At 40.8% G+C, this 21,905-nt stretch overlaps 1 protein-coding gene across 3 annotated transcripts in view; it reads right to left on the bottom strand.

The window, feature by feature from the left end:
• LOC134345709 (echinoderm microtubule-associated protein-like 5) overlaps window positions 1-21,905 on the bottom strand; it is a 188,807-nt gene that overhangs the window by 141,722 nt on the left and 25,180 nt on the right. For all 3 annotated transcript variants that reach the window (XR_010017752.1, XM_063046827.1, XM_063046813.1), the window contains exons 3-4: window positions 15,617-15,715; window positions 1,847-1,915 (exon numbers count right to left, since the gene is read on the bottom strand). Coding sequence is in view for 2 of the 3 variants with exons in the window: in XM_063046827.1 (XP_062902897.1) it covers window positions 1,847-1,915; window positions 15,617-15,715 (168 nt within the window). In the remaining variant the exon portion in view is untranslated. The remainder of the gene's footprint in view (window positions 1-1,846; window positions 1,916-15,616; window positions 15,716-21,905) is intronic.

Raw genomic sequence — 21,905 nt, 5'->3', positions numbered from 1 at the left:
TTAGCTCCTTTTCATAATTATTATTTTTTTTACTCAATTTGGATTTCAGAACCAAATATATCTAGGTTTATAAAATATTGAAGTTCAAGGAAGTATAGTTTAAATTCCTATTACTCTGATCATAATTCTGTTTAAATCTTTGTTACAAGAGATTTGGATCTTATTAAGATCACTTAAAATAATTTGGTGCATTATTTAAATACACTAATCACTCAGAATTAGGAATATAGCAGGTGGCTCAGGTTTCAGTGCATATGAATTAGCAGGAGTTGGCATCTTAGCACCTTTAGCCTCCTCATGGTCGATCTAACTTGTAACCTTAGATCTGCAACATCATCTATACATGGCGATTTTCACTTCTTGCTTATCAAGTATCTAAATAGTTTTACAGTAGATAAATTCCCTTCAACTGCCCTTTGAGGAAAACCTTATGGCCCTGAGAGCAAAATAAAAATCATTAACTTCCCTTTTTAATAAACAAAACTGTACTTTAAAACAGTTCTAGATTCTACCACAAAAGGAAATAATCTCTCTACATCTTCCCTCTGCAACTTAAATGATTCAATCACATTTTTTAAAAAAACTCTTCTACATTCTAGAAGTCTGAACTGTCCATTTCCTTCTCATTCAACTATCAACTCTTCTCCCCCACCCCCCCTCCAACCACCTAACATTCCAGGTATCAGACTGGTGATAGGTCCCTGAATTACTTCCAGGAAGAACAATTTTCCTAAATAATGAAACCAATAGTAAAACAGTATTCCTAATGCGAACAACCCATAAATGAAGCTAAATCTCCTCATTTTTGTATTCCATTCTCCTAGCTGTCAATGCTAAAATAATTATCAATTCTAATTATCTGTTGTACCTGTATACCAGCCCTAAGCAAATGATGCACTGGGGTATACTTGGACTCTCCTACATCACAAAGGGGTGTGTACTCTCTCACAATTTCTATAATAAGCTCCATATTCCTGTCAAAACAATCAATTTCACATTGGTCTGCACTCCATTTGCCAGAACTATGTCAGGAAGCTGATCGTTAACTACAGTTCAGCATTTAACATAATCATTCCCACAGTCAATAAGCTACAGAACCTGGGCCTCTGCCCCTCCCTCTGCAATTGGATCCTTGACTTCCTAAGCAGAAGACCACAATCTTTGTGGATTGGAGATAACATCTTCTCCTCACTGGCACACCTTGGGTGTTTGCTCAACCCATTACTCTACTCCCTCTATACCCATGACTGTGTGGCTAGGTATAGCTCAAATGCCATCTATAAATTTGCTGTGATACAACCATTGCTGGTAGAATCTCAGATAGACCAGCTAGTTGAGTGGTGTCGCAGAAATAACCTTGCACTCAATGTCAGCAAGACCAAAGAGCTGATTGTGGACTTCAGGAAGGGCAAGGCAAGGAAACACATACCAATCCTCAGAGGGATCGGAAGTGGAAAGAATGAGCAATTTCAAGTTCCTGGGTGTCAAGATCTGAGGACCTAACCTGGTCCCAACATATCAATGCAGTTATAAAGGCAGCAAGACAGTGACTATATTTTATTAGGAGTTTTGTCACTTCTATAGATGTACTGTGGAGAGCATTCTAATAGGCTACATCACTATCTACTGGGGGGTGGGGGGGAGGAAGGGAGAGAGAAAGCTACTGCACAGGACTAAAAGCTACAGAAAGTTGTAAAATTAGCCAGCTGAATAAAGTGATGAACAGGGAATGCATCTGCTCAATAACCATTTACTCGAGAAGTATTTTGCCGTGGGATGTCCAGATAACTATTCGAGGTCAGAGGAAAGAAGAAACATGAAAATGCGCCAATTTCTTCATTTGTACCTTGATGTGTTTTACACCACAGCTGATCATTTTGTTTGGCTGGTGCAAGTCCCAAGAAATATCAAATATCTGCAAGGAAAACAAGAAAAACAAAACCAAATTTATGAAGGAATTGCTCCACGCACAGGAAATAAATTACATCTACCAATGATTTCATCAATTAATTCACTTCTTTTAAAAAAAAGTTTCTCATCTTGTCCTGAACACCTGTAAAACTGAACATCTGAATCAAGATTATCTACCTAAATAGTTGAGGCTAGAAATTACAAGCATCCCCACAATGAAGTAAATGGGCACACCATGAAACCAACCAGCAAATATCTCAGCTTACTCCAGCCATACCCTAACATCACGCACTGCAGCAACCCAGCTAGCATTCTCAGATCTCCAGGCCGAAAATCAACTGTGTGATGTAGGTTCTGACTCCAATCTCTATCACCAATTCAACTTGTAACCTTCCCTACCCCACCACCATCCAAACTTCGCCAGACTCTGGGCCTCCTTCCATGACCACACTGCAGGTCTAACACAGTCTGTGGCTGCTGGCCATCTCCAACCTGATCATACGCGCAACACATTTCCGATGCCACAAATGTCTGCATCCAGTCTATTGCACCGCAGGGTTTATTGCAGGTAACCCCACTACTCATTGGGTGCAGGAACATTTCTACTCACCTGGTCATCATTCTAACATTTTATCTGATGCCACGTCTATTTGTTGTTCCTATTATGCTCATCCAGACACCATTTTAAAATACATCTAGTCTCTTGTAATACTTCCATTAGAATCTCTTACCTAGTATTTCACTAGAATTAGAATGCACAACTAATATCAGGCAATACCTAGTACTGCTGGCCTTAGAGCTCCAGGAACCGAGGTTTGAAGAAGAACTTGTACATTCTTTCCATGACCATGTGAGCTTCCTCGTCAATCTCCAAAGGCAGGCTAGTAGGTCATTTGGAATCCCTTTACTCTAGGTAAATGGCAAAAAGAATCAAAGGGGAATTGAGGGGCATATACGGGAGAGAATAAACTGCTGAGGTAAAAGGGATGCATAGAGATTAGATATTGGACTAAGTGGCTTGCTTCATGGATTTCATGGGCTGAAGTAAACAATGCATCAGGGCACAGCAAAAGCCCTTCAGTCCATGATGCCATTTCAAACTCTTCCCATTGATCTGCACTTGGTCCTCTATTCTGTCTGTTCATGTACTTGTCTAAATGCCTCAAACTTTGCTATTATATATGATACACTTCCTCTGGCAGCACATTCCAGACACCTACAGCTCTAAAAACAAACTTGCCTGTAGGACTCCTTAAAAATGTTTCCCTTCTCACTCAAACCTAGGATTTTGACATTCCTACATTTTCATAATTTTATATTTCTCTTAAGTCACCCCTCAGCCTCCAGAACTGCAGAGAAAAATCAAATTGTGTACAACCTTGCCCTATGACTATTACTTTCTAATCCAGGCAACATCCTGGTGAACCCCTTCTGTGCTCTCTTAAGTGCCCCCAGATCTTTTCAGTAGTGCAGCAACAACCCCACCAGACACAAATGTAGCCTAACTACAGTTTAAAAGAGCTACATCATGACTGTTCAATTTGGACTTGTACCCCAAAATCCCTGTGAACATCAGGTGCTTAGGCTTCTATCATTTACTGTACATTTTCCTCTTTCACTGGATTTCACCCCCCCCCCCCACAAAAGGACAACATCTCATACTTGTCCAGATTTAACTGTACCTGCCAGTTCTACACTCATATTTCCAAGTGATCTATGTCGTTTCACAACTTTCCTCACTACCAATTTTCTGTGTGTCTGCAAACTTACCAAGCTGCCCACCTATATTTTCATCCAACTTATTTATATTTATCACACAAAAAAAAAACACGCTCCCAGCACTGATCTCTTCGGAACACCACAGGTTATAGAACTCTAGTCAGATTAACAACATCTGCTACTACCCTATGTCTTGTAATAGCCAAGCCAATTTTGAATCCAATCTGCCAAGTCCCCGTGTTCTCACGTGCCATAATCTTCTGGATAAGACTTCTAAAGACCATGTGTACTACATCTACTGTCCTACCTTCACAACCATCCCTAACAAGTCCAAGCTTTCCGAGTTGCATGTAAATCCTATCCTTAAGATCCCTCTCTAACAATTTCCCCAGCATTGATGCAAGATTCACCAGACCAGGTTTGTCCCTGTTGTCTATCTTACATAAAGGAACAACATTGACTACTATCCAGTCCTCTGGGCCGTTGTTTGTGGCTGACAAGGATACAAAGACCTCTGACAAGGCCAATAGCCTGCGATGGATTCCATCAGGCTTTAGGAACTTAACATATCGTGATGGCTGCCTCCTGTGTCACTGTAAGATCCGGTAAATTATAACTCAGATTTTTAATAAAAGTCAAATTCACTCCTGGTGCATTTTCATCGTGTGATTCTGAAATTCTTCTTCAACCAAGTTAATAATAAGCTCTTGGGCCTAATCCAACTTCCTATTTTAATAACTATTTAATCATCCCTTTTACCATACTACTGTTTTGTCAAAAATCCTGAGTCTTCTTTAGCACTATGGATTAGAAATTTCCAGGTGGAGCTCTCTTTTCCCTATTTGTAAAGTCTGTTGTTTTCACTCATGATACACAACTTCTTTTCAAATCTACTTTATTCTTAACTCCACATCTATATCTCAGACATCCAACCCGGCAAAAACTCATTTCAGGGAGGTAGCACCATCAATTTGCAGGAGACTCCCGGAATTTCCGGGAGAGGTGGGATGTCTGTAATAGAGCAGCTCCTTAGCAGCTATCCAGCTAGTTTAAACAACATCAGTTATGCCAATGAATGAATGATACCTGTTAAACTCACCTCAAACATGTCTTTTACAGTCTTAACCCACCATGGGCAATAGAAAAGTTGCAAACAGTGCAGCAAGCAACACTGTCATTATTTTTGACCCCTATTAGACAGGGGTACACTTTAGTGTAGTCAGGGGTGAAGTACGTTTTATATTTTCTTTTTTTGAAACACACTGCCATGGTGCTCACTCTCTCTTGAAAAAAAAAATTGATTTCCAGGATATTGTATATAATTTGCGGGCATCAGGGAGCCACTATCAATATGCGGGAGACTCCCGGAACTTCCAGGAGAGGTGGGATATCTGCCATCTTCCATCCACCACGGCCCTGTGACTAAACTGTAATTCTGCTACAACAGTATGTGTACAGAATTAGCATGAATTCATGAGCAGAAGATCTTTGAATTCAAAAACAAAACTGATGAAATATCTAGGAATGTTTCCACTTTGGAGTAGTGAGAACAACATCTGTGCAAGAGCTGGAACTAATAAAAAGAGCAAGTCTTGTTGCATGTGAGTTTTGACGTGGAGGATGTTTTTAATAGTGCAAGAGTCTAAGAACAGACAGCTTCAGAGTAAGGATGCAGTGGAATTTCTTTAGCCAGAGGGTGACGTATCTGGGGAATTCATTACCTTGGATAGCTGTAGATGTCTCGTCATTGGGTATACTTAAAGTGGAGGTTGATAAGTTCTTAATTAGTAATGGCATCAAAGGTTATTATCCGAGTACCTTTGTACACCAGTTGCTATAAGTGAACATTCAGGTGCAGCACAGTTTGGAAGACAAATGAAATGTTGGCCATTTTTACAAGATTATTGGAATAGAGGAGCAGGGATGTCATTGCAGCTACAGAAGACCTTGGTGCCACCTGATCTGGAGCTGTGCGCTTTTTTTTTGTCTGTTTATTCAAGAAAGGACCTGGAGGGAAAGCAATATTGATTCGTGGGTTTGGTGCAGGCCTGCATTCACTGATATTCTTAAGGCTGAGGGGTTATCCCATAGAAACCTATAAAATTCTAACAGACAATACTGACTGGCCACAAGGATGTCCCCAATTCCTGAAGAGTCCAGAACAAAGGGCTGAAACATCAGGATATAGAGCTTCCCATTTAATATCAACAAGAGGAAAAGTTTCTCCATCCAGATGCTGAAACGGTGGGATCCTCTCCCACAGAAGACACTGGAGGCCTGGCCAAATATATAAAAGAAAGTTATTCATAACTGCTAAAGGGATGAAGGGAAATAGGAGAAAGCAGAATTCAGGTTCTGAAGTAGATGATCTGCCATGATCCCATTAAATGCTGAAGCAGGACCATGGTTTCACAGGCTCCTTTCGCAATTTTCTATGTTCCTCCAAGCTTCTATTCCAGCCACAGTCAAAGATGCAGTATCTCATCAAATACTTTCTGGAAATGTAGGAACATCCATTGGGGCACCTCTATACATAGCATAAATTATTTCTTCACAGATGTCCAATAAACTGATCAACCTTTATTTTCATTCCTCAAAATCATGTTGACATTGCCCAATTACCTACAGTTTTTCTAAGCACCCTACTTCTAACAAGCTTCTCATGCAGATGTTACACTCAACAGCCTACAGTTTCCTGCTTACGGTCACATTTCAGTTTTGGAGTAAGGTATTACAGTTGCTATTATTCAATCCAAAGCAGGGGTGCCTAACCTTTATGCTAATGAGCTTTACCATTAACCGAGGGGTCTGTGGACCTCAGGTAGGGACCTGTAATCTAAACGAATCTTCACAAATTTAGGGAATTTGGAAAATTAAGGCAAACATCAACTCACTAGCCTGCAAGACCACAGGGATGAAGTCTATCAGGACCCAAGGATTTGTCACTTAGTGGCTCCAACCGTTTACATAGTACCATTCGCCAGTGACTAATTTTCCCTAGAGTTCTTCCCTCCCTTCTAATGCCTTCCTTGCACCTATTTTTGGGATGTTAGCTGCATCCTTAAAGTTATCAAATAACTTACTTGCTATGCAACCAATACTTCTACACATCTTTAAAACACAAGAGCATGAGACCATAAGACATAGGAGCAGAATTAAGCCATTCAGCTCACTGAATGTGCTTTAACATTAAATCATGACTCTCACACTCATTCTTTTTCCCTTTCCCCACAACCCTTGACACCTTTATGAATCAAGAACCTGTCAACTTCAGTTTAAAATGTACCCAATGACCTAGCCTCCACATTACATAATTTAACTACCCTCTGGGTCAAGATATTCCTCATCACCTCTGCTCTAAAGGGACATCCCTTTCTTTTGAGGTTGTGCCCTCTAGTCCTAGGCTCTTCAACTATTTTGTAAATATCTTCTCCACATTCACTCTATCTATGCCTTTGGTAGGTTTTAATGTAACCCCTCTCGTCCCTCTAAACTCTAGCGAGTAAATGCCCAGGAGCCATCAAACACTCCTCACATATTAACCTTTTCATCCCAAGACCATTCTTGCTACCTTTCTCTGCCCTCTCCAATACCAGCACATCCTTTAGATATAGTGCCCAAAACTGCTAATACTCCAAATGTGGTCTCACCAATGGCTTATAAAACCTCAGCATTCCATTCCTGCTTTTATATTCTAGTCTTCTCGAAATGAATGCCAACTGCCAAATTAATTTGTCAAATGATAAATGAATGCCATTTGCCTTCCATACTACCAACAGAACATTACTGCCTACAGAAACTTAATATCTGTTTGATATTCCTGACTAGCTTCAGAAAACATTGTTTTAACCACACTTGGAATACTGTGTCCAGTTCCAGGTAGCAGACTTTCAGATGTGAAAAATGTAGGATATGTTGTAGAATCGATTTATTAAAATGATTCCAAGAAACAGGAGCATTAATTACATGAATAGATTGGAGTAGCTGTGGTTCTTCTCTTTGGAAGTACTTTCCGTCTCGAGTTGACAATTTTACATCTGCTACATGTTCTTTTCCTCTGTTAAATCAACCCACTAGCAAATTTCCTTACCCCCTCCCCCCATGGATCCGGCAAAAGCTATGAACACTTCCAGTTTAAAGGCCTCCCCTTGTTCAGTTGTGTTTTCTGTTTACAAGCTTTGATTCTCATTTACCAAGGCCAGATGCATTTTGGTCCCATCAAAACTGATCCTTCTCCAAATCATTACTTTTATCATTGGGTTTACCATTTCCTGAATGTCCCCCTGTTGATATTTGCTCTTTCATCCAGTTCCAACTCACTTTGCAGATCTAAACCCAGTCAAGCTGCCTTCCTCTTTGAGCCAGAAACATGCTGATCAAGAAATTTCTGAATACATTTCAGAACTCCTACACATCTCAGGGTTTCTATACTCCTTACATTATTACTATTTCAATCTACATATGGATAATTCAGACCTCCATGGCTTTTGCACAGTTCTTCAATTTTCAGTTTATTTATTCCTCAGTACTCTTCCCCTGGTGGCAACAACACAATAATCTCAGTGACTGCATCTATATAGTTTCTTAAACTGATAGATTTCATTCTTGGCCATTGCAGGAAACCATCTCTCCAAAATAAGATTCTCAAATCAATACTGCTACACCTCCTCTTCGCTCTTTCTAGAACAGCTTGTATCCAGGAATATAAAGTACACATTCTTGTATTATAAAGTAAGACCTCTGCTTTAAAAAAAAATCCCATATAGTTAGTTGTGTTGTGACCCACTAGCCCTGTTTAATAAGTTTCTTGAATTCACATGTAGTCAGATCTGGTATTCAGAAATAACAGACTATCTTGTCTCCCTTTCTCTTCACCATTAACACCTCGGACTTCAACTACTGCAAAGAGTCTTGTCATCTTCAGAAGTTTTCGGATGACTCTGCCATAGTTGGATGCATCAGCAAGGGAGATGATGTTGAGTACAGGGCTATGGTAGGAAACTTTGTCACATGGTGTGAGCAGAATTATCTGCAGCTTAATGTGAAAAAGACTAAGGAGCTGGTGGTAGACCTGAGGAGAGCTAAGGTACTGGTGACCCCTGTTTCCATCCAGGGGGTCAGTGTGGACATGGTGGAGGATTACAAACACCTGGGGATACGAATTGACAATAAACTGGACTGGTCAAAGAACACTGAGGCTGTCTACAAGGAGGGTCAGAGCCGTCTCTATTTCCTGAGGAGACCTTTAACATCTGCTAGATGATGCTGAGGATGTTCAACGAGTCTGTGGTGGCCATTGCTATCATGTTTGCTGTTGTGTGCTGGGGCAGCAGGCTGAGGGTAGCAGACACCAACAGAATCAACAAACTCATTCGTAAGGCCAGTGATGTTGTGGGGATGGAACTGGACTCTCTCACGGTGGTGTCTGAAAAGAGGATGCTGACTAAGTTGCATGCCATCTTGGACAATGTCTCCCATCCACTACATAATGTACTGGGTGGGCACAGGAGTACATTCAGCCAGAGGCTCATTCCACCGAGATGCAACACAGAGCGTCATAGGAAGTCATTCCTGCCTGTGGCCATCAAACTTTACAACTCCTCCCTTGGAGGGTCAGACACCCTGAGCCAATAGGCTGGTCCTGGACTTAGTTCATAATTTACTGGCATAATTTACATATTGCTATTTAACTATTACTATTTTTCAATTACTATTCTATTACTATTTATTATTTCCATGACTATTACTATTTACTAATGGTAATATTACTATTACTATTTCTATTACTATTTATTATTTATGGTGCAACTGTAACGAAAACCAATTTCCCCCAGGATCAATAAAGTATGACTATGACTATTCACTCAGAATTACAATTCAGGTTTATTTTCACTGACGTACACACATTATCGAAATAACAGGCAGGTAGGCATTTGATGTAGAATCTTTGCACGTAGAATTAAGAAACTGCTAAGATTAAGAAGATACATACATCAAAGTTGCTGGTGAACGCAGCAGGCCAAGCAGCATCTATAGGAAGAGGTGCAGTCGACGTTTCAGGCCGAGACCCTTCGTCAGGACTAACTGAAGGAAGAGTGAGTAAGGGATTTGAAAGTTGGAGGGGGAGGGGGAGATCCAAAATGATAGGAGAAGACAGGAGGGGGAGGGATAGAGCCAAGAGCTGGACAGGTGATAGGCAAAAGGGGATACGAGAGGATCATGGGACAGGAGGTCCGGGAAGAAAGACAGGGGGGGGGGTGTGACCCAGAGGATGGGCAAGAGGTATATTCAGAGGGACAGAGGGAGAAAAAGGAGAGTGAGAGAAAGAATGTGTGCATAAAAACAGATGGGGTACGAGGGGGAGGTGGGGCCTTAGCAGAAGTTAGAGAAGTCGATGTTCATGCCATCAGGTTGGAGGCTACCCAGACGGAATATAAGGTGTTGTTCCTCCACCCTGAGTGTGGCTTCATCTTTACAGTAGAGGAGGCCGTGGATAGACATGTCAGAATGGGAATGGGATGTGGAATTAAAATGTGCGGCCACTGGGAGATCCTGCTTTCTCTGGCGGACAGAGCGTAGATGTTCAGCAAAGCAGTCTCCCAGTCTGCGTCGGGTCTCGCCAATATATAAAAGGCCACATCAGGAGCACCGGACGCAGTATATCACCCCAGTCGACTCACAGGTGAAGTGATGCCTCACCTGGAAGGACTGTTTGGGGCCCTGAATGGTGGTAAGGGAGGAAGTGTAAGGGCATGTGTAGCACTTGTTCCGCTTACACGGATAAGTGCCAGGAGGGAGATCAGTGGGGAGGGATGGGGGGGACGAATGGACAAGGGAGTTGTGTAGGGAGCGATCCCTGCGGAATGCAGAGAGAGGGGGGGAGGGAAAGATGTGCTTAGTGGTGGGATCCCGTTGGAGGTGGCGGAAGTTACGGAGAATAATATGTTGGACCCGGAGGCTGGTGGGGTGGTAGGTGAGGACCAGGGGAACCCTATTCCTAGTGGGGTGGTGGGAGGATGGAGTGAGAGCAGATGTACGTGAAATGGGGGAGATGCGTTTAAGAGCAGAGTTGATAGTGGAGGAAGGGAAGCCCCTTTCTTTAAAAAATGAAGACATCTCCCTCGTCCTAGAATGAAAAGCCTCATCCTGAGAGCAGATGCGGCGGAGACGGAGGAATTGCGAGAAGGGGATGGCGTTTTTGCAAGAGACAGGGTGAGAAGAGGAATAGTCCAGATAGCTGTGAGAGTCAGTAGGCTTATAGTAGACATCAGTGGATAAGCTGTCTCCAGAGACAGAGACAGAAAGATCTAGAAAGGGGAGGGAGGTGTCGGAAATGGACCAGGTAAACTTGAGGGCAGGGTGAAAGTTGGAGGCAAAGTTAATAAAGTCAACGAGTTCTGCATGCGTGCAGGAAGCAGCGCCAATGCAGTCGTCGATGTAGCGAAGGAAAAGTGGGGGACAGATACCAGAATAGGCACGGAACATAGATTGTTCCACAAACCCAACAAAAAGGCAGGCATAGCTAGGACCCATACGGGTGCCCATAGCGGCACCTTTAGTTTGGAGGAAATGGGAGGAGCCAAAGGAGAAATTATTAAGTGTAAGGACTAATTCCGTTAGACAGAGCAGAGTGGTGGTAGAGGGGAACTGATTAGGTCTGGAATCCAAAAAGAAGCGTAGAGCTTTGAGACCTTCCTGATGGGGGATGGAAGTATATAAGGATTGGACATCCATGGTGAAAATAAAGCGGTGGGGGCCAGGGAACTTAAAATCACCGAAAAGTTTAAGAGTGTGAGAAGTGTCACGAACATAGGTCGGAAGGGATTGAACAAGGGGTAATAAAACAGTGTCGAGGTATGCAGAAATGAGTTCGGTGGGGCAGGAGCAAGCTGAGACAATAGGTCGGTCAGGACAGGCAGGTTTGTGGATCTTGGGTAGGAGTAGAAACGGGAAGTGCGGGGTGTGGGAACTACAAGGTTGGTAGTAGTGGATGGGAGATCCCCTGAGCGGATTAAGTCGGTGATGGTGTGGGAGACAATGGCCTGGTGCTCCTTAGTGGGGTCATGATCGAGGGGTAAATAAGAGGAGGTATCCGCGAGTTGTCGCTGTGCCTCGGCAAGGTAGAGGTCAGTACGCCAGACTACAACAGCACCCCCTCTCGTATCCCCTTTTGCCTATCACCTGTCCAGCTCTCGGCTCTATCCCTCCCCCTCCTGTCTTCTCCTATCATTTTGGATTAAGATTAAGATTAAGAAGATCCCAGGTTACATACAGTTCTTCAAACAGTAGCCAGGATGTGGAGTAAAAATTTACAACGGGAGATAGAAAAGTCATGTAACAAGGGCAATATTACAATAGTCATGGCAGATTTCAATATGCAGGTCGATTGGGAAAAGTTGGGTTGGTACTGGATCTCAAGAGGGAATTTGTAGAATACCTACGAGATGACTTTCTAGAGCAGCTTGTGGTTGAGCCCATTAAGAGAAAGGTAATTCTAGATTGTGTGTTTATGTGATGAAACAGATTGGAATAGAGAACTTAGAGGTACCAGTACTACAGCAGAGTAAAGGGAATTAGAGGCATGAGGGAGGAGCTGGCTGAGGTTGATTGGAAGGGTCTCTAACAGGGATGATGACAGAACAGCAATGCCTGGAGTTTCCTGCAGCTATTCAAAAGGCACAGGATAGATACATCTCAAAGAAGCAGTAGTACTCAAAAGGAGGATGAGGCAACAACCACAGCTGACAAGTCAAGGACAGCATTAAAGCATTAAAGAGGGCATATAATATAGCAAATCTCTAAACCTCTCCCATTTCAGTCTGACATTTTTCTTATGTTGATGTTATTCATCTGTTGCATTCCCTTTCTAGAATTATCCCTCTCCACCTACCCCTCTATCCCTTTTTCAGTGCTATTTTCCTGTACCCAAGAAGGGCAGAGGGTGCAAACATCGCTGTCAAAACAATGGCAAACTTCTCCCTTTTCTTTCAACCTGGGATATATCACACCAAAACTCTTCTTCAAAACCCTCTCCTCCTTGCTGTACCCGCCAGGGATCACTATCCTCCATGCCCTTCTTAGTGAAAATGGATGTAAGGTACTAAATGAGTACCTTGCATCCATGTTCTCTGGCCCCAGGCACAGATTCATTTTAAGAAATTTAAAATGAACATTACAACTGCCAATTATTATCATTCAGGCACTGATTGTCAGTTTCCAAGAAATATTGCTGCAGTGAAATGTTCCAGTAAAGCTAACCAACATAGTACCACAGCTAGGAATCCAACAAGGAAATCTCTTCAAGCTGTAATTGCAAGGACTATTAATTTATTACCTTTGTAAAGTACTGTTGAGGAGTGAAGCATTGGAGCACATTAACATCCTTCAGACTGCTCAAAAGTCAGACTCAGTGGTTGCTACACTGGTAAGTGTTACTCACTCTGTGAAACTCAGCTAAGACTATTAACCTTATTCAACCCACCCTATAGAACAGAGACAGCAATAATAATTGCCCTTCTGATACTGGGTCTCAAGCCAAAATGACCATCTTCCCTTAGCCTCCAAGATACTTTGGCTTGCTGAGCTCTTCCAGTTTGTTTTTTTGGCTGTGAATTTCAACGTCTGCAGACTCTTGTGTCTCTAGTGATGAACATTTTCTTATTGTGCCACCCTCTGCCTCTGAACAAAAAGCTGAATTAGTAACCTTTCTCATGTCCAAGCTGACATCTTGGTGCCCAAGTGTGGCGGTTCAGCAATGTCAGAGAAGCAGCCTTCAGACTGAGACATTAAAACAGAGATATCCCTGTCAATCAACTGGATAGAAGAGCACACTGAGACCTGCCATGAAACAGATGAAGTTCTCCTGATATCACATATAAAATACTGGAGGAATTTAGCAAGTCAGGCAGCATCTACAGAGGATAATAAACACTTTGATTCTTAAAAAAAATGCAGATCAAAACTAAACACAAATCACAATAACATTAAACTGTACACTGAAAGGCAGAAATCTTAGTTTCCCACTTTTTAAGAGAGCAATCTTTAATATAATGAACACCTCTTGAATGTCAAACCAAATTTCACAGAATAATGCAGCAAGACAAGAGCTCATTTTATCCGCCCCTTTTAATCCTCCCCCCACGTCCTGCTCTTTTCTTATAAACTCGATGGCGTTTTCTATTTCACTTTGAAAGTTACTTGACAGTCAGTCTTATGATTTAACATTCTTTTTCAAGGCAACATGCCCAGAAATAGCCACAGTGCTTCAGTTGAAGCTTAACTAGCATCTTAGAAAAAACTAACTTTGAGCTCTTTCAACTGTCATCTCAATTTTTTCCTGCAGATCTTGAGCTGACTGCTCAAGTTGGCCCTTCTCTTTCCTGTTAAAATACATCACATCAGACTTCTATTTATAGCAGTCCAGTACTTGATACCAATGACACTGGCATACGCACTTTTTGCACATCCATTGATATTGGCAAACTGGTATTATTGATCATAATCTAAATGGCAAGGCCTTACAACAGCTGGACCTGGTGCCCCCTTTTCCACTCCAAAAGTCCTGAAAACAATGACAGCCCTTTGTGCCAAGTTGTTGAAGTGTTTCAATATATTAAATACTTAAAATCATAAATTAGGTTTAGTTATCATTCAAGTGTACATGAATATAGCCAAATGCACGAGCATTCCTTCAGGGTCAAAGTGCAAAACACATTACCAATAGCACACAGCACATATTGCGCATATAGTTACCATAACAGAAAAACATCCAGCCACAAAGAAATATAATATAGCCCAAGTCCCCCAAGTTGCCTGTGGACTGATGATGCATGGAATGTTGTCCTGGTCCAGCTTAATCTTTCACCAAGTGAACACCAGAGGGTGATACCCACGGGAGAAGACAGCCTCCAACCCAGTACAGATTCCAGTGCACTCACAGATGCCTCGGTTCTCTCTCACACCGCCACTGGCACCTTCTCTTCTGGGCAGTTGCAACAGGCAACACCGTGGCATGAGGGCCTTGTTGGTGCAACAATTGAGGCAAGGCAGCTTCCCTGCCAGTCTCGCCAATGAAGCAGAGAAACAGAATTGCAGTATTCTACATCACCGAAGTCCGACAGGAAAAATGTCCAAGACAATCACTCGCTCCGTTTGTTGAAACGCACACCACCTTGGCACTACAATGGTACTCAAGTCCAGACAACAACAACAGAGCTACGCAGTAAGTGTAGCTCGGTTACTATTGAGCAACTTGCTGATGGAGTAAACCTGCAGTACTTGAATTTCTTAATATTCAGCAGCGCCTTGTGATCGAAAAAGACTTGAAGGATGAGCAATTATACTTTTGGTTAGACCTCGAATGGCTGCTGCACCCTAGAGCACTGACATCTTACAAGAAGCTAATGTTAAAAATATGAAAACAAAAAATTCTAAAAACTAAAATTTAAGAAATTAAAAAATCACTTGCTCATTCCACATAACTATTTAATTCTACTGAAACGGATGGACTTGCTGAGATGTAATGTGATGCTAGATCAGCAGGCAGATTCACAGTTACAGGAAGGTTATGCTCACCTGTTACATACTGCAAACTTGACAGTGCAGATGCTGAGAAATGCTGGCAGTTTGGGGAAGAGCTGAAATTTGCAAACAAGCTCTGACCCATTATTCAGCTTAAATAACAGCTCAATTCATATTTTTTAAAACACAAACTTTAGAATTAACAAGAATGCTAAAATGAATTCACTATTTATAAAACTTCGCTTTAGTTGTTATCCCCGAAATCTGCGTGTCTTCAACTAAATTGTCCTTAATCTACCAATAGTACAAGATTAGGCCAGAATCACTTAATTTTCTCCTATTTGATAAAGAATTCCTTTGCTCCTAAATTATTAAAAGAATATTTATTTGCATAGCTTACCACACAACTATAACTGTAGCCCGAGATTTCAAACATTGTACTTATGAAGGAAAGGTAGTCAGTTACCCTATCTGTGTGTCCTGGTGCAGTTGCCAGAACTCTTCCTTTCTTCCAATCCCAGACACAAATAGTGTTTTTGGAATCCAGGCCAATGGATACCAAACGCTGCAGAATTGGGATAAAACAGAAATTAGAAGCAGCTCTTTAAACAAAGCTTAAATTTGAAAGTCTCCTCCCATCATAACTCCGTAACCAATTTCTTTTTAGGCATCTGTTAGTCTTGCGAGACCATGGATCAGCGCCTGGAAAGTCTTCACTCTCCAGGGTGCAGGCCTGGGCAAGGTTGTATGGAAGACCAGCAGATACCCATGCTGCCAGTTTCCCTTCTCCACGACATTAATGTTGTCCAAGGGAAGGGCATTAGGACCCATACAGCTTGGCACCAGTGTCGTCGCAGAGCAATGTGTGATTAAATGCCTTGCTCAAGGACACAACATGTTACTAATTACATCCTTTAAAAAGGAACTGCAGAAACATAAATCATACCCACTGCCAATCAAAAAGAACCAAATGACCATTAACTCCCATTGTTAATATCACTCAAATCTTATCACTCAGTACTGTACAGAAAATAGCTCCATGGTTGTTCACATAAAAATGCATCTTCTCCATATTTCCACAATTTCATACATTTGATATCATGCATGCAAAGTATACCTTTCGAACTGTTAATGAACTGAGAATTAATAGCAATTATTTTAAATCATTAATGTTCAAACAATATATCGCTCAGTTTATTAATGGGTTTAGTTTGTATGCATATTTATTATTCATAATGAAACTCGGCCACTTCTGGTGCAAGCTTACCCTATTGAATTAACACCACAATGTATGACAAAATGAGTGCATGCTCACTATCTTGAGTCATCTCTAAAACAGTTAACAATTACAGATGAAAGACCTAAATGTCTGTTTTTCACCAAAGAAATAGAGTACGAATTTCCATACTATGTTCATGAGCTAACTTTAACCTATGGCTCTTCCTGGATTGGTCTGGTGAAGGTTCTCCGATATTCTACCATGCACAAATCAGAATCAGCTTTAATATCACTGGCATATGTTGTGAAATTTATTGTTTTACAGCAGCAGTACAATGCAACACATACAAATTAAATAGTGCGAAAAGAGCAATAAAAAGTGAAGTAGAGTATACGGGTTCATTGTCCATTCAGAAAACTGATGGCAGAGAGCAAGAAGCCATTCCTAAAGTAACATACTCAAAATGCTGGAGGAACTCAGCAGGCCAGTCAGCATCTATGGAAGAGTAAACGGCTGATGTTTTGGGCTGAGATCCTTCATCAGGACCGGGTCTCAGCCCGAAACGTTGATTGACCCGCTGAGTTCCTCAACAATTTTGTGTCTGTTGCTTTGGATTTCCAGGATCTACAGACTTCCTTGTATTTTTGTTGCTAAAATGTTGAATGTGCACCTTCAGGCTCCTGTACCTCCTCCTCAACAGTAGCAATGAGAAGAGGGCATGCTCTGAGCGATGGGGCCCTTAATGAAGGGCACTGCCTTTTTGAGGCATCACCTTTTGAAGATGTCCTTGATGCTGGGGAGGCTAATGTCCATGATGAAGCTGGCTGAGTTTGCAACCTTCTGCAGCTTTTTCCAATCCTGTGCAGTGGCCACTCCCTAACAGACGGTGATGCCACTAGTTAGAATGCTCTCTATGGCACATCTGTAAAAAATTGCTGGAGTCTTTGGTGTTATAGCAGATCTCCTCAAACTCCTAATGAAACGTAAATGCTCTCGTGCTTCATTTGTAATTGCATCATTATGTTGGGTCCAGGACAGATCTTCAGAGATGTTGACACCCAGGAACTTGAAACTGCTCACTCTTTCCACTGTTGATCCCTCCATGAGGACTGCTGCTTGTTCCCTCAACTTCCCCTTCCTGAAGTCCACAATCAATTCCTTAGTTTTACTGATACTGAGCGAAAGGTTGTTGCAACACTACTCAACCATCTGATCTATCTCATTGATGTGCTCCTCCTCCTCATCTTCTGAATTTCTGCCAATAGTTGTGTCATCAGCAAATTTATAGATGGCATTTGAGCTGTGCCTAGCCACACAGTGGTGGGTGTAGAGAGAGTACAGCAGTGGGCTAAGCTCACATCCTTGATGTCTGCCAGAGTATTATCAGCAAGGAGAAAATATTATTCTAGATCTGCACTGACTGTGGTCCAATATGTGCTGTCAAATAAAATGAGACCTGTTAGGGCATAATCTGGAGTTTGCGAATATGGCAGTTACTAATTCCTACAAAATCTGGGCTTCAGTTCTTAATATAAATGCAATTTCAGGAATCTTGCATTTAGTCTTCAGGTTTTTTTTGTAAATTGCAAGTAGTCAAAAGCACAGGCTGTTCCACAGACTGAGATTACATATGCAAGAGCCAAACATTAAAACAATCTGATTGTGTTAATTGGCCTGCATCAAACCAGGCAACATGGCTAAATTACTTGCACCATTGTGATTTGGAGTGCAAGCTGGCAGGCCACACTTGTGTACTCAGAGACAGCCTGTCAACATTAATTCTGGATGTCTGGGATTTCTGCCCCCAGAAGCTTTTAGACGATGTGTGAATTACTTTGTGACAAGTGTCTGAATACTCAGAGCATCTGTCACTGTAGATACTGCAAAGGAAGGACTGTCAACCCAAAATATTGAAGGAATGTCGTCAGTGCAACTATTGAAATTGTATTGTATCATGATACCATTAATCTTAAGGGTTTTGTGTATTTAGTATTTCAGTAATCTTCTCAATATACTGTTTGATTAAGCATTCTCATTTGTTTCAATAATTCAATACGTTACATGTATAAACCTGTGAATTGCTTATGTAATCACGTTACCATGTGTGCACCTCGCTTGAATTAAACACAAAGTTATTGGGGTCACATTGTGAACTCCTCTGTCTCCCTTTAAAGTTACAAAGTGTATAAAAGTGATGTACCTAAAGGGCTTGTGAGCCTCGACTAAGAGTTTCTCTGTAAGAATGCCTGCTTGTACTGGATAAAGACTCCTATATTTGCAGTTTCAGTGTTTCTCCAGTGACTTAGATCACAGTCACAAGCCCTTCAGTAAAATGAAACTACTCCATGTCAGAAAGGTGCATCGGCTATGATTTATAATATTATTATGAAACTTAGGAAAGCTCCATTTGATAAGATTAGGGTAGATTGGGAACAGGAATTGGGGCTTACCATTTCTGTGGATGATTGGGGGCAGATTTTACAATTAGTTAATACTTCCTCTATTTGTGCTAAACATTCCCTAATTCAATTTAAAGTGGTTCATAGAGCACATATGTCCAAAGATAAGTTAGCGCGTTTTTACTCGCATATTAATCCTTTCTGTGATAGATGTTCGGGGCAGATAGCCTCTTTAACTCATATGTTTTGGTCTTGCCCTACTTTGGAAACTTTTTGGAGAGATATTTTTAATATTATTTCTAAGGTATTAAATATAGATATCTCTCCTCACCCTATTACTGCTATCTTTGGACTACCTAAAATTTCTAGTAATCTTTCCCCTTCAGCCCGTAGAATGATTGCATTTCTTACTTTAATGGCGAAAAGATGTATTTTACAACATTGGAAAGAGCTTAATGCTCCAACTACCTTTTTTTGGTTTTCTCAGACGATTTTATGTTTGAATTTGGAGAAAATTAGAAGTAACCTTTATGATTCTTCATTTAAATTTGAACAGATTTGGGGACCTTTTATTCGATATTTTCATTTAATGTAATATTTACCCTTCTTGTTTTTTTTTCACTGTTTTTAATGGAGGTCGGGATTGAGGACGTGATTTTAAGTTTAACTCTGTTTGGTTTCAAGTTAGCCCATTGCTTTGCCTTGCTTTTAGTTAGTTGCACGGTGGGTTTTTTTTGGGGGTTTTTTTTTTCTTTTTTTCCATTGATATATATAAAATTTAGTATACTATTATGTTATCTTGGTTTCTTATGTTTAAATTACATTGTTTGTAGTATTTTTTTTGGTATTGATACCTTTTGGAATTTTATTATACTTTAACATTGTATTAATGTTTATATGGCTTACCTTTTTTGTATACTTACTCAATAAAAAGATTTAAAAAGAAAGTAAAATGAAACTAGGAGGTGGTGCAAGCGAGTTGTGCCAAAGTTATTCATACAGTGGGAACATCTATGGAAAACATAGAGGCTCTTTGGCCCACCATACACAGGCTGACTATGACGTGGAGTTAACGAAGTGCAAAGAAACCTAGTGATAAAAGGCCCGGAATTTTCACAAACTGCCTATACTTTCATTGAATGGAATAGAAATATCTTCACCTGTCATTTGCTTAATCTCATTTTTGCAGAAAAGTCTTGTTTCCTATTAATGTGATCTTAAAAATCACATTTAAAGAGCAAGCGGTTGTCAAATGACATAGGGCTAACATAGGAAAACTTCACCAAAACAATAGATCAGTCACTGCCTTAGATGATGAAGCAGGCACAAGGGGCTTAATGGGGCCTCCTACTTCTTGTATATAAAAAAAGAGAGAAGAAACACCAAGTAACAGCATTTTAGAATATGGCTTGAAGCAGCTTATTATTTCATAATAAACTCCTTGGATGTTGGTCTTCACCCAATGTATTGAAACCTTTTCCCTATACCCACAACTCAACAAAAGCGATGACCATCTCTAATGAATGCTTGTCAATGTTAAGAGGTAACAATTCACAAACATTGCCTCACTTGCTGAATATTTCCAGAATTTTCTACTTATGTTAAATCACTGAAAGCTGAAAAGTAATACTAAAAAGGTGTCCAAATGGAAAGTAGCGTCAGTTCCGTTAAAAAAAACTTTCAGTCAGACAAAGTAATAGATTGCATTTATAGGAGTGGAAAGCCAAGATTTAATAGAAATAGACTTCAGTTTTCCCCCAAAAGGACAAATCATCGACAGCATGTTACAGTGACCGTTCTCCTTGGAAGTGGTATTTGTGTGGTCAGGTGCACGTATCATTTACAGATTGAAAGGTGCTCCGGTTAAGATGGCACCGGTGAACCTCTGACTTCTGGCTGGTAGCTACTAAAACAAGGATAGCAACTAAATACTTTGTTAACCACGCTTTTTACCTACAAACAATCATTGCAAGTAATAGTCTGTAACTTCCCTTTGGACTTGGAGGCAGTTGGATGTGGCAAAACAGAGGTTAGGCGAGGCGGCATGGCAGGCCCATCGCTGAGAGGACGGAAGAGCATGAAAGATCGGGCGCAGGCCGAATCGAAGCCACAGGGTCCAGGTGCCAAATGTAACTGAGCATGATATGCGGACTGAGATTTACAGGTCAAATCAAAGCAGTGTAGTCTAGCCTATCCAAGCAGCAGACCCATTGTTTGGATAGAGAGTTAAGTGCTAGGCCAGATTGAAAAGGTCAGGGTGTCGGGCTAAGGTGAAGTATGGGCCAATTAAGATCATTGCTCTACGATGTTTACTCAGCTCTGTGATGAACCCTCTTGCGGACCTCAGTTCAGAAACACTATTTGCTTCCAGTTACTGTTGCATGATGTTTTTTTCCCCCATTGCACATTGGGTGTTGGATAATCTTTTTTTAAGGGTTATTTTATTCTTTTATTTTCTTATGGACGTGTGCTTTTTATTCTCTGAACATTGGGTGTTACAGTCTTTTTGCATATATGGGATTTGTTTTGGGATTTCTTTGTTTCGTAGCTGCCTGTTAGGAGACAAATCTCAAGGTTGTAAAATGTATACATATTTTGATAATAAAGTGTACTTTGAACCTTTGTCACACCTGGTGCACCAGAATCAGATAAGGCATTTCAGATGGTGGAGACATAAATAAAGGAGTCCTTAAATGGCAGTTACATCATCATTTCTAAATATATAGCTTTTCCCTCAGTAATTTGAAGCTTCAATTAAGCAAGATTGGACTTTGGAAATGGATGGCTTTGGTCCAGATAATCCAATGATAAAACTGAAAAAAACCATTTATTAGTCCTTTGCGTTATTTTGAAATTTTAAACTCAATTGATTTGTGCATTCATGAACATTACAGCAATTTTTCCACAGAGGAATGGAAAATTTCCTTCCCCCAAAGGATATTAGTGAATCTGACTTATTAAGCAAAACACTCCAGTTTTTCCATCATTACCAGTACAATTATTATTTCAGATTGACTTAACTAAACTTAAAATTCTTTAGCTGCTTCATTGAGAATTATACTTGTAACTCCTTATCATCAACCCAGGATTCTGCAGGGTTTAAAAACGCAAACACGAGGAAATCTGCAGATGCTGGA

The sequence above is a fragment of the Mobula hypostoma genome, chromosome 1 (genome assembly GCF_963921235.1).
Source record: "Mobula hypostoma chromosome 1, sMobHyp1.1, whole genome shotgun sequence".
Taxonomy (NCBI): domain Eukaryota; kingdom Metazoa; phylum Chordata; class Chondrichthyes; order Myliobatiformes; family Myliobatidae; genus Mobula; species Mobula hypostoma.
This window is presented reverse-complemented; position numbering and strand designations above follow the sequence as displayed.